General features: G+C 41.5%; 1 protein-coding gene across 16 annotated transcripts in view; it reads left to right on the top strand.

The window, feature by feature from the left end:
• The window catches only part of CELF1 (CUGBP Elav-like family member 1), a 74,638-nt gene that overhangs the window by 42,377 nt on the left and 10,635 nt on the right, over positions 1–21,626 (top strand). For 5 of the 16 annotated variants that reach the window (XM_032360292.1, XM_032360287.1, XM_032360288.1 and 2 more), the window contains 8 exons: positions 11,499–11,686; positions 13,249–13,331; positions 13,712–13,760; positions 15,941–16,075; positions 16,619–16,698; positions 17,032–17,193; positions 19,880–19,955; positions 21,446–21,574. In XM_032360292.1, the coding sequence (XP_032216183.1) occupies positions 11,509–11,686; positions 13,249–13,331; positions 13,712–13,760; positions 15,941–16,075; positions 16,619–16,698; positions 17,032–17,193; positions 19,880–19,955; positions 21,446–21,574 (892 nt within the window). In that variant the 5' untranslated portion in view covers positions 11,499–11,508. Of the gene's footprint in view, positions 1–84; positions 157–1,476; positions 1,629–7,755; positions 7,889–11,498; positions 11,687–13,248; positions 13,332–13,711; positions 13,761–15,940; positions 16,076–16,618; positions 16,699–17,031; positions 17,194–19,879; positions 19,956–21,445; positions 21,575–21,626 lie in introns of those variants that run through there. The other 11 variants (XM_032360285.1, XM_032360283.1, XM_032360284.1 and 8 more) reach the window with 6 other exon arrangements.

Here is a 21,626-nt window from a genome sequence, read left to right as displayed (position 1 = left end):
TGTGCGATGACATGTTGCCTTTCGTTGTTTTTGTTTTTAAGTAACGCTATACGTTTAGGAGTTCATTTGTTTACCTCTTTACAGGCTGAACATAACTTCCTTTTTTCAAAATTCCCTGTGTTGTGAACTGAGCTTGAGTGAAGTGAAATCTTTGAGGTAAGGCAATCCTAATGATAAAAATGGAAAGAAGGCCTGCGCAGTGTGGGAGCCTTCAGAGATAGAGTTTTAGAGTCACAGCCTAAATACTGAAATGCCACCATTTGTTGTTTGGAGGATGGGAAGCTAAATTGAGAACGGGAGCACCACATCTGCCTTGACTGCTAAGTATATCCATTTCTACTGCTCACCCATAATAGAATTTTTATGTGTGTGTTCATTAATCTTGGTTTTAGCATCAGTTTAAAGAGGACGGAGAATGTAGAGAGTTTACATTACTCGGTCCTTCCTTTACGTGGTTGACTTTTTGCTTCTAGTGGGCCCTGCTTTTCTCATTATTACCTCTCTGGTGGTTTTTGTTTCTCTAGAAAGGTCAGACAACAGAAAAGACATTGTTTCCTAGTACTCTGTCAAAAGGCCAAATATTACTTTTCATTTATATTTTCGCTTATTAAATACTCTGGTAAAAATAAGATTCAGGATAAAGTTTTGCCTATCCCATCTAATGAAGGTCATTGAAGCAGGAATTTTTTAAAAGTCCTTAACTCTGATGAGGACCCATTAGGGAGCACACTTTGTTCTCAACACACCATTGAGAAGTCGGGGTTGGTCCAGTGCAGTAGTAGTTAGTATGTGAGCCCTTGAGTTTTTGGTGACCAGTTCTTTAGCACCTTGCCTCTGGCCTGCTTCTGACCGTCTGAACCATCCCTTATGTGACAGTGCTGAGGTTAGTTTGGACCCGGCACTCTGCTCATTGCTGTCTTTGGCACATGGAAGCTAGGCCAGCAACCCAATTTTCCTTTCCAAAAATATTTTCAGACCACATGAGGTGAACTTTTTTTCTTTTCTTTCTTTCTTTCTTTCTTTCTTTTTCTTTCTTTCTTTTTTTTTTTAACCCTAGGCTGTTTTCCCTTTTTTTTTTTTTTTTTTTTTTTTGCTTCAGGTAGTTTTTTTTTTTTTGCTTCAGGTAGTTTTAGGGGGTTTGGGGCCCCTCAAAACCTGATTCGTGGAAAGGAGTTTGGAGGATGTGAAACAAGTTTGTGTTTCTTCTGCTCTGTTAGCTGCTGCTATCTTCATGGATCTGACACTCTATTTATCTGACAGTGCACTTAGTACTGCTTCGCCAGGGAAAATCACACAAACCCAGCCTGGCGCATCAGCACTTTCATTGTGTGCCGGGCTGAGCCTCCCTTCACATGCTCACATCCCCCCTTTAATCCAGTACTCCCTTTCCCCTCCCCAGTCCTGCCTGTTTCTGTGGCACTTATTGCTGGTTTCCCTGAGCTCCTGTTTCCACTTTGTGTTTTTTGTGGGGCCCAGGAAGCTAAAGCTGTGTGTATTTGTGGATCAGACAAGTGCAGCAAGTTAATATCATTGGCTTCTGAAGGGGAGAGTGAGGTGATGGCTGCGTTTAAGTTGGATTTCCTTCCAGAAATGATGGTGGATCATTGCTCTTTGAATTCCAGTCCTGTGTAAGTATTTTTGTTGTCTAATTTTTATCATAAGCAGAGGAACTGGGCAATTTTTTTTGTTATTTGATGAAACTAGTCCCTTTCCCTGAAAGAGGGAAGAAAAAATTGGGTGAGGAAGCCAAAGTCCACACTACTATTATTTTCTATTATAGTCTGGTTCTGTTTCATTACTGCTGATTTCCTTGGGGCTGTAACTAAGTTCTCTACAAAAGGGTGCATTTGATATATGAGCAGCTACATCAACTCAAGTGTGTTGGCTCCTTCAAGCTGTAGTGTTTTCCCATATGATAGATTCCAAAGTATTTTTTTTTTTTAACCTTAGCTTTACTGCTTTGCGTTGGATATGCAATTTCAAATAATCTTTTAGGAAGTTATTTATATCAAATTCTTAGATTACAGAAGAGACTGGCTACCAGAGTGTATGCAGAATGCTGTATTGGCATCTAAACTATAATCCTGGGTTCTGATTATTTTCCTAGTCTAACTGAAAATGCAACACAGTACATGATTTCAGGGATGTCAGATGGACCCCCCCCCCCCCCCCCCGAAAAGCAAAGCTGGATCAGTCTTGATTGGCAGTTTGCCCAGATCTTCAGCATGGGAGCGAGAAACGAGAAACTAATCATTGTGCAGTATTGTTCACGAAGTGACACTGCCGTTGTATGCGGCTAAATTGCTAACCTGGCCTGAGCTGTGGCTTCGGGAAACCTGAGTGCAGCACTTGGTATAGAAGAACCCATTTCTAACTGCTGATTTCAGTTACTTTAACCAGGCTTCAGAGTACCTTGAAACCTCAAGCAGATGAGCCTTAGGTTAATTCAAAGCCAAGAATATTAAGTGGTAGATTGGTCCTAGATAACAGTAGTAATGTAAGGCCTTGAGAGGAGGCCTCCATTGGAAATCAGTTTACCTTGGGATTACATGTAACAGGTGTGGGTAATAGATTCTGAACAGTCCTTTGTGATATAGTTTGGGGGACCTCAAAGGTACTGGTTTGCTCCTTTGAAATGGATGCTGTGCCTTCTCTGTAGTGTCCAAAATATTGGTAATTTAGATGTCCTTTTATGAAAGTTCTTTACTGCTAAAATTTTATTTTAGCTGCACATAACAGGTGAAATCACAATGAATGTCATCCTAAAGACTTAATACATAATAGAAGTACTCCCATGTACCAGATATGTCTTTTTAGAAATAGGATTTGTGGCTCAAATTGTCTGTCATTGTTAACAGTATCTCTCTCTGCTTTGGCACTGCCTTTGGTCCTTAGATACAGCATTTTTCCTCAACCTGATTTCTCATCTTTCACGAGATTAGACTAACTCAGTATCCCATGAAATCTGGATCACAGATCACTACATGAAAGTTACCTGGAATGTAAAAATGCTGATCCCTGGACCCATGCCTACATATTCTTATGCTTAGAATAGGACCCCAGAATCTGTATTTTAGCAATGTCCCATGTAGTTTTCATGGACACTGAGGTTTGAGAGCCATTGGACTGAATGCAGCATATCCTATTAATGGTGATGGGGGAGGACACCATCACATCGTTTTTTCCCCAAGTGCGTTTGCATTTATTTAATCCTCCATCCTACAGAAGCTGCAGGAAGTTAATTGGGCACAAGCTATTGCCCATTTTATAGTAAAGAAGAAAAACCCAGTTGACAGAGGCTATAACTGACATGCCTGAGGACAGTTGGTGTCAGCCTTGGACTTAAAATCAAGTTTAATGATAACCCTCTTCTTATTTTTGCCTCCTAGACCAGGCTGCCTCAGGTGTCATTGAACCAGGTATCCATGAGCCCAGCTCCTCTCATTACTGCAAGGCCTCGGGCCCACTCTCATGGGTACTAGATGCCAAAACACCACAGAGTTGAGAGGAAGGAAGTTCTTGAATGGTGTGTTTGCCACTTTTTTGTTGGATTCTCAGCCCTTCTTTTAATTGATACTCTTTAGCAGGAGACTTGACATCAGTGGTTTTCTCTTTCAAGTGATTTTTGCCTGGGAATGTAATCTAACAATGTATTCCAGAATTTCTTTACAACAAAAGAGAAAAATGGCTGCTGGAAGTGTGCAGGGGTTGGGGGACCTGAACTGTAGTTCCTGTTCTTATTTTTAACCATGTCCTTGATCTGCTCTGACCACTCTTCAGCTTCCCTGGTTCCTCTTACTTTGCTTGTACCCTAGGAGATGGGTATTGTTTAGGAGTTGTAGCTCGGGCCCTTTTCTCTTGGCTTTCCCTTAGCATAAGGGGTATCAGTGTACTACTTTGATTCTCAGATCTCAGTGTTTATCCCTCAAATGTCTCCTGAGCTTCCCATGCAAAAACACTTTCCCAGATTGTACTAGAACCCAAGAGTGATCGAAACTACTTCCTTTTTCTTCATCTTTTTCATCAAGGGATCTCCAAGTTATAGGGAATCCTGCCTCCAAATTTTTCAGCTTTGCCGAGACTGGGCCCTAATCTTAGGAGCTAGTTTGTGTGGAAATCTCTGTATTTTTTCCCATTCTATTTCATCCTCTGTATTATTGCCAGTTGTTTGTTTGTTTGTTTAAAGATTTTCTTTACTTGACAGAGCACAAGCAGTGGGAGCAGCAGGCAGAGGGAGAGGGAGAAGCAGTCTCTCCACTGAGCAGAGCCCAACATGGGGTTCTGTACCGGGACTCTGGGATCAAGACCTGAATCTAAGTCAGATGCTTAAACAACTGAGCCACCCAGCCGCCCCTGCCAGGTGTCTTTTAAAAGACCAATCTGATCACTTCCTTGTTTAAAAATCTTGGAATAAAGTCTAAGTCTGTCAGTATTACATGAAAAGCTCTTCACTGGGTCTCTCCAGTCTGTTTATTCTCATTGATTTTCTAGTGTTTTCTCTTTTTTCTAATCTTTTAAAATGTTTGTGTCCTCTCCCCTTTCTCAAGTCCTTTTCTACCTTTCTAATGCTGTCTCGCTCTCTTCCTTTTTTCTTAGTCCTTACCATGTCCTCCTCATGCCGTACTATAACGCAGTGTTTCCAGCCCTTCTGTCCATTCAGCTTAACCCCCACCCTCCTCCCCCAAACAAAACAAAACCATCCAGCCACTTCGTTTCACAGAACTTTTATATATCTGTGAAAATATTTGTAGGGCATTATAGTTGAGTCCTTCCAGTTGTCCAGTGCCATTGCCTTCAGGGCAGTATTGCTCAGTCTCCTTTTATAGCACCGTCTTGTGTGTAATGTCTCTTACATAGTAGGAACTTGGGAAATACAGTTGAATGAATGATAAACCCTATGAGGTTTTTTTTTTTTTATATATATAATTAAAGGTAGTTACTGAAAGTCTCCAGATGTTTTATCTCTGATACTGTGAAGGCTAAAAACCTTCCAAGCAGATTGTTAGCCTGTGCAAAACCTTTATTATTAGCTTTTTCTAGTACCTAACACCCCAACTAACAGGATGATTTCCCTTTATCAAAATGGAAATTCTTCCTTCCAGCATACATGCTTTTTTTGTCTTGTTCACACTAGAGAACAGCTGGTAAGTAATTGAGGCCAGTGTTTCCGGGTCCTTTTTATTTTCATGTTCTTCTGGGCAGTTTCCACAGCACGGAGAGGGACTTGTTATGGGTGGGTGGGTGGCTGAAGATCAAGAAGCAGCAAATATTTATGCCCCTTGGGGAGGTGGAAGGGTTGGTAAGTATCTGAAATTTTTCTCTTTCTGTAATGAACAAATGGAGGTCAACAGGTAGTGAGAAGGGGGGAGAGAAAAAAAGTGAGTAGTGAAAGGTTTTGGAAATGATTTTTTAAAAATTTATTGAAGTATAACTGACATACAATATTATTTAGTTTCAGGTGTACAATGCGCAGTGATTTGACATTTGTATTGTGAAATGGTTATGACTGTTTAGTTACTATCTGTCACTTTACAGAGTTAATAGTTTTTGTTTTTTCTTTTTTAACATTTTATTTTATTCATTTGACAGAACACAAGCAGGGGGAGTGGGAGAGGGAAAAGCAGGCTCCCTAATGAGAAGGGAGCCGGACATGGGGCTTGGTCCTGGCACCCTGGGATCATGACCTGAGCTGAAGGCAGACGCTCAACCAACTGAGCCATCCAGGCGCCCCAATGGAGTTAATAGTTTATTTACTGTATTCCCATGCTGTACATCATATCCCCATGATTTATTTTATAACTGGCAATTTGTATTTATTAATCCCCTCTCCCCATTTCTTTCCCCCTAAGGATATTGTTTTTAAACAGATAGAAAGTTAGTATTTGTCAGCCTGTTTGGCTGCAAGGAACAGATACTCACTAGAGCTAGCATATATTCATATATTAAAGTGTTTTTTTTTGTAAGGACACACGTGGACCGGATTGTAATGTAATCAGGAACTCCACAGCTGGAAGACCTGGAAACTCCCATATTTCTGACCCTGGACACATGTTCTGCTCTCTGCATGTGCTGCTACTTCTGCTTTTCACCCACCTCATATCTGTGGGTGCAGCATGGCTTTGCCTTGCCACTGCTCTTCCAGCCTGTTTTCTACTACTCTTGTTCTGCCTGTATGTGTCTCTCTCTCAAATTAAGATATAATTCACACAGCATAAAATTTACCCTTTTATTTTATTTTTAAAAAATATTTTATTTATTTATTTGACAGAGATCACAAGTAGGCAGAGAGACAGGCAGAGAGAGAGAGGAGGAAGCAGACTCCCCACAGAGCAGAGAGCCCAGTGTTGGGCCGGATCCCAGGACCCTGGGATCATGACCTGAGCCGAAGGCAGAGGCTTTAACCCACTGAGCCACCCAGGTGCCCCCAAATTTACTTACCCTTTAAAAAGTGCACAATTCAATGACTTTTTTTAAAAAAAAGATTTTATTTATTTATTTGACAGACAGCGATCACAAGTAGGCAGAGAAGGGGGTGGGGAGCAGGCTCCTTGCTGAGCAAAGAGCCCCATGCAGGGCTCCATTCCAGGACCCTGGGATCTGAGCGGAAGGCAGAGGCTTTAACCCGCTGAGCCATCCAGGTGCCCCAATTCAGTGACTTTTAATATATCTACAAAGTTGTGCAGTTTGTCACCACTAATTGGAGAAAACTTTTATCACCCTAAGAAGAAATCCTGTAACCATTAGCAGTCCTCCTCCCCTGCCCAGTTCCCATTCCTAGGCACCTACTAACCTGCTTTCTGTTTTTACAGGTTGGTCTCTTCTGACAGTTTCACATAAAAGAAATCGCACAATATGTAGCCATTGGTGATTGGCTTCTTTTACTTGGCATCATGTTTTCAACCTTCATAGATGTGTAGCGTGACCTCTGTTATCTCTTGCCAATGCCCTTTTATCTTGTCAACTTAGACTTTTCTCTAGTTGCAGCTTTCCCACTTCTGACTTCACCATTGCCTATTTCTGTTAGCCGTTTCCAGATTCTTTAGAGCAGTGTTCTGTGCCATAGAATTTTCTGTGATGATAAAAATGTTCTCTGCCTCTGCTGTCCTATGCAGTAGCCAGTGGCCAGTCCTGTTGACTTGCTCTGTGTAGCTGTAAGGAACTTGATTGGCCTGTCCTGTCCTTTTGTTTTAGGAATAGGTCTTAGATTTCTGGCTAGCCAGTGGATTAATTTGCTGGGTTAAGATCCACCTCCTGGTCTAGTTAGCGGGGGCCAAGGGATAGGAGAGGGAGACAGAACATCAACTCTGCTTCTCAGCTGGGCCTAGGGCCAGAAAGTTTTGAGAGAGCGATAGGAGAAAGAGAAGAGAGGGTTCAAGAATTCTGAACAAATGTGTACTTTAAAAATAAAACTCTTTGTTTTCTCTTTCCTGTCTCTCTTCCAAATTGTTTCGCTCTTTTCCTATGGCGTGTTCCATCAAGAATCAGGGTGGACAGGGCAGCCTCTGGTTATTATTTTTCATAATTTCTCATTCTTTTTTTTTTTTTTTAAAGATTTATTTATTTATTTGACAGAGATCACAGGTAGGCAGAGAGGCAGACAGAGAGAGAGGAGGAAGCAGGCTCCCTGCTGAGCAGAGAGCCCGATGTGGGGCTCGATCCCAGGACCCTGGGATCATGACCTGAGCCGAAAGCAGAGGCTTTAACCCACTGAGCCACCCAGGCGCCCCTAATTTCTCATTCTTAATGATTTGCCAGTTGCTGCCAGGAACAGAAACGTAAAAAGAGCTGGGTTGGTGCTGTGCCTGTCCTTTAAAACCTTGCTGCCTCCTCTCCCTACTTACCTCACTGCTACGGGCCCCGCTTTTCCTCTCATCCATTCTGCTCTCAGGTCAGTACTTTTCACAAAGGATAAGAGTTTCCATAGACTTGCCTCTTAGGAGTGATGGGGACAGGATAGATATTTCTCCAGAGGGCTGAATTCATGGTTCTTGAATATGCATAATAAATACCAGTAATTGATGACCACTGACTCTGAAGAGCTCTCCATCAATGGGGAGGTAAGGCACACATTTGGAAGTGTTTTTAGTGACATACAGACTAAATGCCATACGGGGGTGTTGTGGGCTCCTTGCCACATCACACTGAGAATCTTGTCCCCAGGTGACTTTTTTGTGCAATGGTGACTTTTAACTAAGGACAACATGCATACCAGAGCTGTGTGTGGAAGGTGGAGGATAGGACATTGTTCTTTGACACAATAACAGTTGATTACCCACATTTTCCTTACTCATCAATATATACCACATTTCACACAGTGTCTGGCTTATATAACTAAGTGCCCAGTATTTGTTAGAGGAAGGAATAAGTCCGTACAAAAACTCTAGTTACCTGATGGCCACGGCATCTTCAACCCGGCCTAATTTGCTATGCACTAGAAGTGTTTCTCAGATTGGTGAAGGACAGTGTTCTATGCCTGCTACCACCCAACTTATAAACCACAACCAAAACAGTTCAGTAGAAAAACAAACTAATAAGGTGTAAGCTTGCATTTTGTACCTTATTTATTTATTTATTTTTAAGATTTTATGTATTTGACAGAGATCACAAGTAGACAGAGAGGCAGGCAGAGAGAGAGGAGGAAGCAGGCTCCCTGCTGAACAGAGAGCCCAATGCGGCTCAATCCCAAGACCCTGGGATCCTGACCTGCACCCAAGGCAGAGGCTTTAACCCACTGAGCCACCCAGGTGCCCCAGCATTTTGTATCTTTTTATTATCACTACATTGAATATATATAAAATTACTTAGCTCAATTGCTGTAAAAGTTTCTAAAGCGTTAAGTGTGAAGATTTCCCCTGGTCCTTGGGCACTTTGAATAGCACTCACTGGTCTAGGGGATTCTTCCAGCTAATGAAAGGGTACACACGGGGGCTGGGGGGGAGGGTGGTACATGGAGTGGGTGGACATGAAGAAATGGAGAAGGATTTGGAGAGTAAAGAGAGAAAGGGAGGGCATTTATCTAGAATGCCAAGTCTCTACTATACTTTTGGATAAACCGTAATTCATATATATTGACTCTGCTTATGCTTTGGCACTAAACTGTGATGTAGAAAATTTAGAAATGGCACACAAATGCAGAAGAAAGGGACAGACAGAGGTGTTGCCTCCAGTGTAATTATGAATTGATAAACCTCCACCTCTTTTCAAAAATAGTGTCAACATCGCTATCATCAAAACATATTCTGAGCACCATTTGGGTTCTCAGTTAACCCTCCCTTAGAACAGAAATATGATTAAAGACTGGCAGCATTTTAATAAAATCATATTAAAGCTGGTTATTGAACTTGTTGGAGGCAAATTGTAGGGAGCGACCACCATTGTTTCATTAGTCATGGGACTTTTTTTTAAATCATAGTAGCATGAATTCTGTTAGAATATTGTGATTAAGCTTCTAAAAGCAACTACAAGTATATTTTTACAAAAACTTGCCTCACACAGTTTTGAATTAGTAAAGGAAAGCCAGTAAAACAGTGCATTTCAAAACACTTGGGCAAAAAAGAATATTGATCCTGCGAGAATCAAATAATCACAGGCGATACTAGTTGCTCTTTAATTTGTGAGCCCTCTTTGTGCACAACATTCATTTTTATCAGGATTAGTTGCTTAAATTCATTGGGGAGTTATTGAGAACACGAAATTGCTCCCATGGCACATCTGAGTACTTCTTTGAACTAGGTGCTATGCCAGGGGTGGCTGCAAGAATGAATTGCAGTAAAACACTTTCTGCCTTCAAGGAACTGTCAGTCTAGTTGGGAGAGACAGATACGCCAGATGATGCTAAAAGGTGGGAATATTGTAATGAAGGTGGAAATTTAGTACTCTGAGTCCTGACGAAGCTAACCTGAAAGTATGGGAAACCTTCACAGACATCGTGATAAGAGTTGCTCTATATATGCCATTTGTCTTAGACTTTTGATATTTAGTACTAGATTCAGTCAAGGTGGTGTGTAAATAGCCCCTGTGGCTTTTCAGTTATAAGAAATTTAGGAATTAACAGGGCTCCTGGGTGGTTCAGTCATTAAGCATCTGACTCTTGATTTCCAGTCAGGTCATGATCTCAGGGGAATGGGATAGAGCCCTGGGGCTGCACACTCAGTGGACAGTATGCTCGAATTTCTCCCCTGCTTCCTCTGCCCCTCCCCCAGCACTTGTGGACGTGCTTGTAGTGTGCTTACTCCCTCTATCAGTTAAATCTTTTTAAAGAAATACAGGAATTAAAATACAGAGGTTGAACTACCTGCAGAGATTCACCCTTTTCAGGGATTTCAGATAGTGTTCAGAAGACAGTGGTGGGAGGGCACCTGGGTGGCTCAGTTGGTTAAGCAACTGTCTTCAGCCAGGGTCATGGGATCCAGTCCCACATTGGGCTCCCTGCTCAGTGGGGAGTCTGCTTCTTCCTCTAACCTTGCCAAGTCTCATGCTCTCTCTCTCTCTCTTTCTCAAGTAAATTTTAAAAAAGAAGAAGATAGCAGTGGTGGAAAAGCTATTGTTTTGCTAGAAAACTAGTGTTTTCTTTCATGTTGATATTAGGACATGGCAAATTTGAATATGATGAAGCGATTTCTGGATTAAGCGTGCACACTAACAGAATAGTGAACCATGCTGGCTGTTTGGAATTTAAGTTGTTAGTGGTTGAGATGAATGCTAAGAGTAAGATCTTGGTCAGTGGTAGGAGAAGGACTTTGATGCATTCTGGAAATATTTGTAGTCCAGGAAGGACTCTCCCTAGGTTCTTGGCAGTGGAGGGATAAAAATGAAGGTATTTAGTAGGAGCATTACAAGTTTGATGTGATAGGAGTGTAACAGTCTAAAAGGCAAAGCTTTTCTTGCCTTCCTCCCTCTTCCTACTCCCCTCCCGCATTGGGTGGGGCTCGAACTCACAGCCCTGAGATCAAGAGTCACATGGTCTACTGTCTGAGCCAGACGCCCCAGGCCAACATTGTTCCACTCTTTTCTTAGCTCAGGCCTTGGAAATAAGTGCTTCTCTTCCAAAATGTACTGAAAGAAAACTTGTACCTGTCATTGTATACATTGGGAGTCCTGAATCTTCCCCCTCATCAATAGTCCTTTCTGATTTTTACATATATTTTAAAAAGTTTTCTTAACTGTGCTTCAAAACAATGAAAACTTGCATAGAAACTTTATCTCTTAAGTTCTGAGAATTCTCATGCTAGACAGGGAATGAGTGCTGCTTAGTTCCTTAGTTAAAACCCAGATTTCCTAATCAGAATGTGACTTCAGTTTGGGATCTGTTGGAAGGCATGGCCATGGGTGAAGGTGAGGATGGGGGAACTCTGGTATATTGAATGGCAGTAGTAAAAAGGAGTAGAATTCTTTCCCCCTACTTTTTCAGAAAGTAGTTGAGATGTTTAAAGAAAAGTAACCATCCCCCTGGAGAGCACCGTGAATATGTAAAAGAAGCTGTATTTTGTTTTATGCAGCTCAAAGAAAATGAACGGCACCCTGGACCACCCAGACCAACCGGATCTTGATGCTATCAAGATGTTTGTGGGCCAGGTTCCAAGGACCTGGTCTGAGAAGGATTTGAGGGAACTCTTTGAACAGTATGGTGCTGTCTATGAAATCAATGTCCTAAGGGATAGGAGCCAAAACCCTCCTCAGAGCAAAGGTAAGGGCTTTGGGTTTTACAGGTAGTTTCTGTCTTGTGCGTGCTGTCACTCGTTGCCAGAATGCTCCTCTGTTCATATTCTAAAGGGGGGAAAATATGTCCTTCTATAGTAGTTACATTTTCCAGACCAAACACATTTAATGGCATAAAAATAAAAAGTTAAGGTGACGTCATGAAGATAATTTGTAAATTGGATTGTAGGTGGTCCTTTGTGAGAGCTCTGAATTCAAGAGACAGACTCGTGAGTGTGTGTGTGTGTCTCTCTCTCTCTTTTTCTTTTTTTTTTTTTATTAATGTGAGTGTCTCTTAATCTTGGGAATGGAATGAAAAGTTGAAATAAATAACTGCGTAAGGTTTTCTTTGGTGTTTTGGCTAGACTAAGCTGGAAGAAAAAGACTGTCTACACCATACCTGTGGATTTCTGTTAGTGTTACAGAGGCCTTGCAGGATGGCTTAGCAACCAGGACGGTAACCTGTTTGGTAACCTGTTAGGTAACCTGTTTGTTGTAGCCTACATGATGAATGGAAAAAAGACGGAGCTACTTGCCGAAATACCTACCAGAGTGGAAGCTTTAGGAAAGCAATGGTAGAAAAGCCATTAGCTTTGCCCTGTACATGCACCTACAGTATTCCTTCCAAATAACCGATTTCAGAATAATACTCTGGGGGGGATGTTCTGCAGTGCAGATGGGAGCAAGCAGGATTGCTATGTTTGAAGCCAGCTTAGTAACAGGACCTAGGAGCAGAGACATTATTTTTTTTTTGTGGCATAGTTAACAAAAAATATTAAAGAATTGTAGTTTCTGAAAATGACTGGTAATATAACATGCAGTGATTTAGAATCTTAATTGCAGTGATTTTGAAAGGAATCAGTATTGTGTGTCGTGGGACTCGGAGCCCATATTTATAAGACGCACTTCTCCCTTCCTGTCCCTAATACAGATACAAAGCACAAAATTTGCAGATCTCCTCAGGGCCATGTGCTGTTAGAAGCTTAATTATATTTGATTAAAACCAAGGGTCCAAAAAAGGATATTAAGAGTTTCTTGCTCTTTAGTCATTTTATAACTTAATAAATGATCATTATGTTTGAGGCATATGGTAGAAATTGGCTACAATCTAAGGAGGGATTTATTCTGAGAAAGAATGCGTTCCTGGTGGACTACAAGTCACAGGAATGCAGGGCCCCGTCTCTTTTGTTTGTTGCTGCATGTCTTGCCCAGCACACTTACCTGGTGCTCCAAGTAGGGTGGGTTGGATGACATGGTACTATGGCATTGGTAAGGGAAGTTGTCTTTCCCAGAGAAGTTAGAGGAGCAGCTAAAGAATTTTAGTAGAACTCACAGACTGTAACAATAAAGAAAATGCACAGAGAGTAATGTAAGGGTTTTTCTGTTTCTCTCACTCTGCCCCTTCTCTCTCTTGGAAGCAGTTGGGATGGGGGTTGCTAATATTAATAAACCTAGCTTTCTCTTTGAAGTCCCAGTATATCCATGGAGGAGGGAGTATTCCAGGAATTGCCTGCTTTCGAAGGTGATTTGTTGAAATTTTATTTATTTCAGGGTGCTGTTTTGTTACATTTTACACCCGCAAAGCTGCATTAGAAGCGCAGAATGCTCTTCACAACATGAAGGTCCTCCCAGGGGTAAGAATTCTCCTACCAGTAAGTGGAACTGTGGAGGTTTTGACATATGGAACATACTTACACATGTCAGGCACATACTGAAAAACCATTTTGAGGAAAAGGTGACTGACTGCCAGAGTCATTGATACAGAGGAGAACATAAAGGGAACATTTCAAAGAAGATAGGCTGAAAGTGGTTTAGTTCTCTTTTAGCCAAGAAAATTTTGACTTCTTGATTCTCATTCTGTCTATTTTGATATTTTGGGAAGAAATCATGAGACAGATATAAGGCCAGAGAAGATTCTTAAGGCTCTAGTTTCAGTATTGCTTTTAGAGTCCTCATTTATGTTCCTGTGCCTTCAGTGTGTACAGTGATGATATGTATGTGTTTTCCTTTTTAGATGCACCACCCTATACAGATGAAGCCTGCCGACAGTGAGAAGAACAATGGTAAGCAGTTGTGTAAAGCCCTCCCCTGATTAGATTTTTTCTAGTTTACTATTCGTTCTGATGGCATCTGGATTGTATTTGCTTTAAGCAGTCATTTGTTTTTGTTTTTTTTAACTGACATCTAAGTGACAAAATTTGTGCAGCATAATGATTCAGTCCTTGTTTATATTAGAAATGATCTCCCATGGTAAGTCTGGTCAGTATATGTCACCATACAAAGTTCTAAAAATTTTTTTTTTTTTTATAAGAATTTTTAAGATCTACTTTCTAAGCAACTTTTAAATACACAGTACAGTACTGTTAACTAGCGACCGTGCTAAATTATTTTATAATGGGAAGTTTGTACCTTTTGATCCATTTTGCCCTTTTTCCCCAGTCCCTTATGCCCGACCTTTGGCAACCACTAGTCCTGTTCTGTGTATCTGTGAACTTCAGGGGTGTGTGTGTGTGTGTGTGTGTTTTGTTTTGTTTTTTAAGGTTTTACTTACAAGTGAGAGCATACAGTATCTTTCTCTGACTTATTTCACTTAGCATAATGCCCTCACAAATGTCACAAATGACAGGATTCCATGCTTTTTTATGGCTGAATAATATCTGCAGTGTATGTATGTGTGTACACACATTTTCTTGATCCATTCATCTGTTGATAGACACATTTCCATTTCTTGGCTCTTGAAAATAATGCTGCAGTGAACATGGGTGTACAGCTTTTTTTTTGGTAAGATTTTATTTTTACATAATCTCTACAACCAGTGGGGGACTCGAACTCACAACCCCATGATGGAGAGTCGCACGTTCCACTGACTCAGCCAGCCAGGCGCCCTGGGTGTGCAGCTTTTTGAGTTAGTGTTTTCATTTTCTTCTATCTCTGTTCTTGTTTGCACTCACTCTCTCCCTCTCTCAAATATTTATCTTTTTTTAAAGATTTCATTTATTTAAGACAGTGAGAGAAACAGAACGAGCAGGGGGAGAGACAGAGGGAGAGGGAGAAGCATAATCTTTGCTGACCAGGGAACCCAACCTGGGGCTTGATCTCAGGACTCCAGGATCATGACCTGAGTTGAAGGCAAATTCTTAACCGACTGAGCCACCCAGGTGCCCCTAAATAAAATCTTTAAAAACAATAATAATAAATTGGGTTTTTTTCCCCTTAAATATGGTAAATAATGAGATAGAGTTCATAGGTAAACGGTATAAGAACATTTTAGAGTGGGGCACCTGGGTGGCTCAGTGGGTTAAGGCCTCTGCCTTCAGCTCAGGTCGTGATCTCGGGGTCCTGGGATCGAGCCTCGCATTGGGCTCTCTGCTCGGCGGGGAGCCTGCTTCCTCCCCCCGCTCTGCCTGCCTCTCTGCCTGTTTGTGATCTCTCTCTCTGTCAAATAAATAAATAAAATCTTCAAAAAAAAAAAAAACATTATAGAGTAAAATGGGATGTCTTTGATCAATATAATTTCTTATGGACAGAAAGGACTAAGGAGAACTTAGTCCTTAAGAGATGAATCAGAAAAAGAAAAATAACAATTACACTCACTGAAATGTGTGTTGTGTTTCTCTTGTCATATCAGGTCAGTGTGAAAACTTGTCCTTTGGTACAGTAGTACTGCTAGTAAGAACAAACATCACAAGTGCTACACAAGATGCTGAGTGCTTTGCATTTAAAACTTACAGCTGCCTCTGATTTTTTTTTTTTTTTTAAAGATTTTACTATTTATTTGACAGAGATCACAAGTAGGCAGAGAGGCAGGCAGAGAGAGAAGGGGGAAGCAGGCCCCCTGCTGAGCAGAGAGCCCAATGCGGGGCTGGATCCCAGGACCCTGGGATCATGACCTGAGCTGAAGGCAGAGGCTTTGGCACTGAGCCACCCAGGCGCCCCTATAACTAGCTACCTTTGAGATGAACGTCATTATCCCTATTAATCAGGTGCCAGTCATGGAATGGCTAAGTAACTTTGACAAGATCACAAAACTATGTCATCTAAATGCTTCCAGTTTAAATTTTAAGGTACAATTGATTATAAGAGGAGGTGCTAAATGATGAAAAAATGCTTATCTTAGAATCCAGGTAATATGATATGTAGGCATAGAGCCAGGATTCAAGTATGGACAGTCTGACCCCAGAGTCTGTGCTGCACTACATCTTGTAGTTATAATGTTCAAGCCTTTCGTGTTTTACTCTCTTAGCAGTGGAAGACAGGAAGCTGTTTATTGGTATGATTTCCAAGAAGTGCACTGAAAATGACATCCGAGTCATGTTCTCTTCATTTGGACAGATTGAAGAATGCCGGATATTACGGGGACCTGATGGACTGAGCCGAGGTAGGTATATTTCTAGCTTTTAAAGATACTTAAATTTGGAGTCTCTTTTAGTTGGACCAGTGGAAACCAATGATCCCTACCCAACATGGCCTTGTCTTGATGGAGAGGTTGGGCTTGGTGTTGTACGTCTAGGTCCCATCATGGCTCCTCCTACCAGTTGATTCCTTTAGAATTGTCCCAGCCCCCTAAGGAGTCTACATTCTGCACTATAGTTTCATGTGTTAAAATTTTCTCTTTTTGTGCTTGGAGAGGTCCTTAATGCCAAAGTGGAACACTTTCTTCTCAAGAGGAACTAGAGGATTATGATTCCTCCTTTATCCCTTTATCAAGTTCTTTCTTTCCTGTTGTGCTTCCCAGGTTATTCATGAAAGCACGTAGCACTATTATGATGTGTCTGTCTCCTCCACTAGATCTTAAGCCCCCTGAAGGCACCATATCTGTATTGCTAGCATAGTACTTGGCACATAATAGGTGCTCAGTAAATGTCTATCAGCTAATTAATAAGCAAATGAATGAATGAGTTATTGACACTTCTCTTACCAGGTTGTGCATTTGTGACTTTTACAACAAGAGCCATGGCACAGACGGCTATCAAGGCAATGCACCAAGCACAGACCATGGAGGTAGGGAGCAGATGACTGAAAAGGGAAAGTTCCTTAGCCTGAGAGTACTAGGACAGTTGGCCATCAAAGCTCTGCAGCATGTTCAGCATCCGATTGCCATAAAGGTTAAGCAGGCTAAACATCTTAAATGAAAAAAAAATAATGCTCTCTTTGAAATTAACGTACTAGAAGTAGCCCTTTTAAATTTGTCTTTTGCCACTTGTGTCTATCAGGAAGAGAGTCATTTGGCAGTGAATGAAATTAGAATGCATCCTGTTTGTCACTACAAAGGAGGATTTTTTTTTCCTTATGCAGAAGGAGGAATTTGACCCTTTGGCTTTGGTGTTTTCATAGGGTTGCTCATCTCCTATGGTGGTAAAATTTGCTGATACGCAGAAGGACAAGGAACAGAAGAGAATGGCCCAGCAGCTCCAGCAGCAGATGCAGCAAATCAGCGCAGCATCTGTGTGGGGAAACCTTGCTGGTCTAAATACTCTTGGACCCCAGTATTTAGCAGTGAGTCTTTGTGGTTTGCTTTCTGCAGACTGTGCAAGCTCCCAGCTGTTTCTTCTTGTGCTGTCCCTAGCTAATAGATACAATGGCATTTGCAACTTGAACATGTCAAATTTTTTCATAAAACTTCAGGCAGTGCAATATTCTTTATGTTAGTATATCTGTTTCACCATCTCTCTCTTCTCTCTCATCACACATCTTGGGTTATATCTTGAGACTTTGCTACTATTAAAGTGAAATCCCGATTTCCTGATATAAAGATTTAGAAATAACCTTGTATGTCCCTGTCCCTTTAGTTCTTTTAAAAGAAAATCTTGAGGAAATTTTAACTAGCAAATATCTTTCTCCATAGTTCTTTCTCCCAGATGTAGAGGCATCTTTAAAATCCTTATCGAGTCCTCCCTGAAGAGTATGATAAATGTTTCTTTCCACTGATTAAGAGGTCAGGATATTGACATGGACATTATTAAATGAGTATTACAGGTGTCTATTTGAGTTGTAGACAGAATTGTAAATAGGTAGATCCTTTAATTTGATCTTGCTTTTGTTGAGTTTGAGTCATGTAGTCCAAAGGCTCCAATTTGTTATTTAGATTCGCTAGATCTATGGTACATATTATAGGGGATCACCACTGCTTTAACCCTTAAAAGAATAGCAGACAGCGCAAGGCACTTAAAACTGTCTCATCTGTGAACCTATCATCGAAGGAAAATCGGTGGTGAAACCATTAGATGTGTACGGATAGTCCCAAAAATATACACACAAGAATAATTACAGTCTTTTATTCCTCATCCTTTAAAACGTTGTTCCATATAGGAACAGAAGAAAGGCAATGATTTCCGTTGCTTAGTACTGAGTTTTGGCTAATTTGATACCAAATAATGGCCTTTATATTTCTAAAATGTTAGAAGAAATCCTAGTTTTCCAGCTAGTATTTCTCTAAGTCAAGAAGTGTAGATGGGGAGGCGCCTGGATGGCTCAGTTGGTTAAGTGTCTGCCTTCAGCTCAGGTTATGATCCTGGAGTCCCAGGATCAAGTCCCATATCGGGCTTCCTGCCCAGCGGGTAATCTGCTTCTCCCTCTGATCCTCCTAGCCCCGCCATGCTCTCTCTCACTCTCACTCTCTCAGTCTCTCTCAAATAAATAAAATCTTCTTTGAAAAAAACACACATCTTTTTTTTTTTTTTTAAATGAAGATGCTTAGTATATCTCAACAGATTAAATTGTTTCTTAGTACAAGAACATAGCTGGTAAGTTAGAAAATTCAGAGAGATTTTTTTTTTTAGTCTTTTGCCAAAATGATAATATGTTTAAAATTATCTCCATGATATGCATTTGCTTTTCTTAGAGAGTTTTGAAGCTCTTTTTAGGGAAGACCCCCTTTTTATTGCCATTGCTACACCCAGCAGTGCGTGATGGTGTTTGTTGAGAGCTGTGGTCTCTTTATTTTAGTTAGACATGATCCCTGCCCTCAGAGCTGTTCTCATTTAGGGAGGAAATGAAGGTGCCGGGTACAGTATGCACAGTCCACCAGCTGGAATTGAGCACATTGCCCGAGGTATTTCAGACAAAAATAAAGACATATGGGTATATAAATGGTATATTATCATTAATTATGAGGTTCTTTCTGGAATAGGTGGACTTGAACCTGATCTCTTTCAGACTAGAGCAATAGTTTTTAATCTTCGTGGGGTGTGGACCCCTCTGAAAGGCTGATAAAAATTATGTGTGTGTACATTTTTTCATTCTATGTTGGAGGTTTGTGGACCTCCTGAAACCTTTCTGGACTAACGGGGTTCATGATGACAGAGGAACTAGGTCAGGTGTTTATGGGAATGAGCACCCAGGTTGAATATAGGATCCAGAAACAGGAATATCCATTGTCCATAAGAAAAAGTGATTGACTTGAAATGGATCAGAGGTTTTTAGCAGGTTTGTTGGACAAAGGTTGCTATATCCCAAGATAGTGAATAAGGTCACGAAGATCCGTAAGCTCATGGACAGGCCTTCTTACTGTATTTGTTAGGTGACAACCATTGTATATACACTGAACTGATCTGTCAGTCATTTGGTTATCTGCAACAGTGGAGACCAATTTGGGATGGAGGAGATAAGTGGGGCTGGACGGATGTGTGGAGAGCATGGAAAGACTGATTAGTCATGGGTCTGTTGTGATCAGCAAAGAATGACTCCAAGAAAGAAATAACTCTAAAATGGTTAGACTTGATATTTAAAATATTTGAAGTAGGAATTGGGTATTTAGATGGAAATAGTCTGCAAGATAAGATGTGTGGCCCAGACTAAGGAGAACTTGGGAGAGAGGAACTGGAAGTGGCAGTCATCCATGTGCAGATGCTCGTTGCAGTGGATTGCATAGCTGCTTGAGTTGAGCTTAGTTCTCTGCTCTCCTCCTGTCCTCTGCTGTGCTGCCTTCTGTTTCCCAGGGACTGGAGCCTGGCTCAGTACTCAGTGAATGTAACTGTCTTCTGGGCCAGGGCTTTAGCTCTTGTCGTATTGTCCCGTGCTGTCATAAGCCTCATGTTTCTGTTGTGTTGGCTTGGGTTCTTGTCTTCAACTCTCTTCTCTCTGGGGGCCTCTGCACTCTCGCTTTGCTGTGCTGTAGAGTTATCCCAGATGCAGAACCAGCCCTCACTCTCACTCTTGTTCTGTTTTTTGGTGTAATGTCTAGCTTTATTTGCAGCTCCTTCAGCAGACTGCCTCCTCTGGGAACCTCAACACCCTGAGCAGCCTCCATCCAATGGGAGGTAAGTGTTTCACGGCTGCGGAGGAGCAGCAGCAACCAGGCCACCAGACCCAGCTAACAACAGTCTGAGAGTTTTGCACCGTTTGTACAGAAAACAAATTTTTCCCACCTGTTCATAAACCTGACGTAAGATGAACATCCCACGTCCCAACTGCTTTGTCTCTGGAAGGTGGTTCTTTTTGTTGCTATGCAGGATAGCTCTGGGGTTGTCTGATCCCCACCCCTTTAAATCTCTGTAGAGGAGGAAAATGGAGAAGAGCTGTTAGCAGGAGTAGACTATCTGAGGCCATTTTGATAAGGAGGAAATTGCAGGAACTCTTTTTATTTCCCCATTAAAGTGACTTTTCCAGTGACTCTTTGAAGCCTAAGAAGGCATCCATGCAAAATGGCCAGAAACTGCTAGAAACTAGGCAGTTAGTTTTTCTCTGTGTCTTATGCATATTATTTCTTAGGTGAATTACCTTTTATTACTGTTAATGCTGTTAACATACATGGAAAACTTAATTGACAGATACTTGAGTGATGACAAAATGGGGCTCCCACAGACAAACTTGAAGGTGGGGCCATCAGACAAGTTAGCGGAGGTGGGGAGTGAAGCATTTGCAGAGTCCCTTGCTGCTACCCCTTCTGCAGTGGATAAAGGCTCAGCAAGTACATCTGAGAAAGGGGTAGTTAGTGTCAGGTGAACTGCATTTTGGTATTTGAAAATTTTTGATAGTGTTTCACTTTGTGTCAGGTACTTGGAGTTTGCTATGTTTTTGGAAATTTGCTACACTGTAAATCTGTGTTGTAGTTCAGTTTTTATTTTCGCTAACTCTATCCTGACCCACCACCACCCATCTGCTTTTCCATCATCCGGCAAATGGTTTGCAATACAGTCAGTGCAGTTCAGATTCTTGCTCCTTTTAACTGTTGCTTGGAGGTTTTTCCCCCTCAGTGTTTTTTTCTCCTCCTTCTGATGAGTAATCTGTTCAAGGAGTGGTTTTTCTTTAGTCTTTCTCCTTACTGGTTTTCTCACATGCGTCCTCCTCTGTTACAACCCTCCTCGGTCACCTGGATCCTGCTGTGTTTACTGCCTGTAAACCTCCGCTGGAAAGAGCAAATCCCCTGTGCAGTAGGAGTGAGGGGCTCAGATGCAGTTCTGTTCTGTGCCACAAGTTTTGTCCTTTGTTGTTCTCTTGGTCACTTGGCTTCGTGGTAGACCGCAGATCTTACCCTCTCTTGGTTTCCTAATGCCAGTCCCTGTTAGGAATATTCACTTGGGGTGGCATGCTGTTGGATTATATATCTCTTCTCTTGAGGAAATGATGTCAAGTTTCTTGAGGAGTTGAGTGATACCTGAATCTTTTTAGAGCCTTGTAGTGTTGCTTGTAAGGCTTATTGAGAATAGTTCCTCTTTGGGACCAGCCTTTACCAGTGTTTGCTGTCATTGCTGGAACGGATACAAGGAACCCGTATGTGCTGGCTGATCTCTTGCTTTGGATGTTGCAGGGTTAAATGCAATGCAGTTACAGAATCTGGCTGCTCTAGCCGCTGCAGCTAGTGCAGCTCAGAACACACCAAGTGGTACCAATGCTCTTACTACATCCAGCAGTCCCCTCAGCGTACTCACCAGTTCAGGTAAGTGTGTCATTAGAACCAGTATGCCCTTGTGTGCCTTGGGCAGAATCCC

Source organism: Mustela erminea, chromosome 9 (assembly GCF_009829155.1).
Source record: "Mustela erminea isolate mMusErm1 chromosome 9, mMusErm1.Pri, whole genome shotgun sequence".
Classification (NCBI taxonomy): Eukaryota; Metazoa; Chordata; class Mammalia; order Carnivora; family Mustelidae; genus Mustela; species Mustela erminea.
This window is presented reverse-complemented; position numbering and strand designations above follow the sequence as displayed.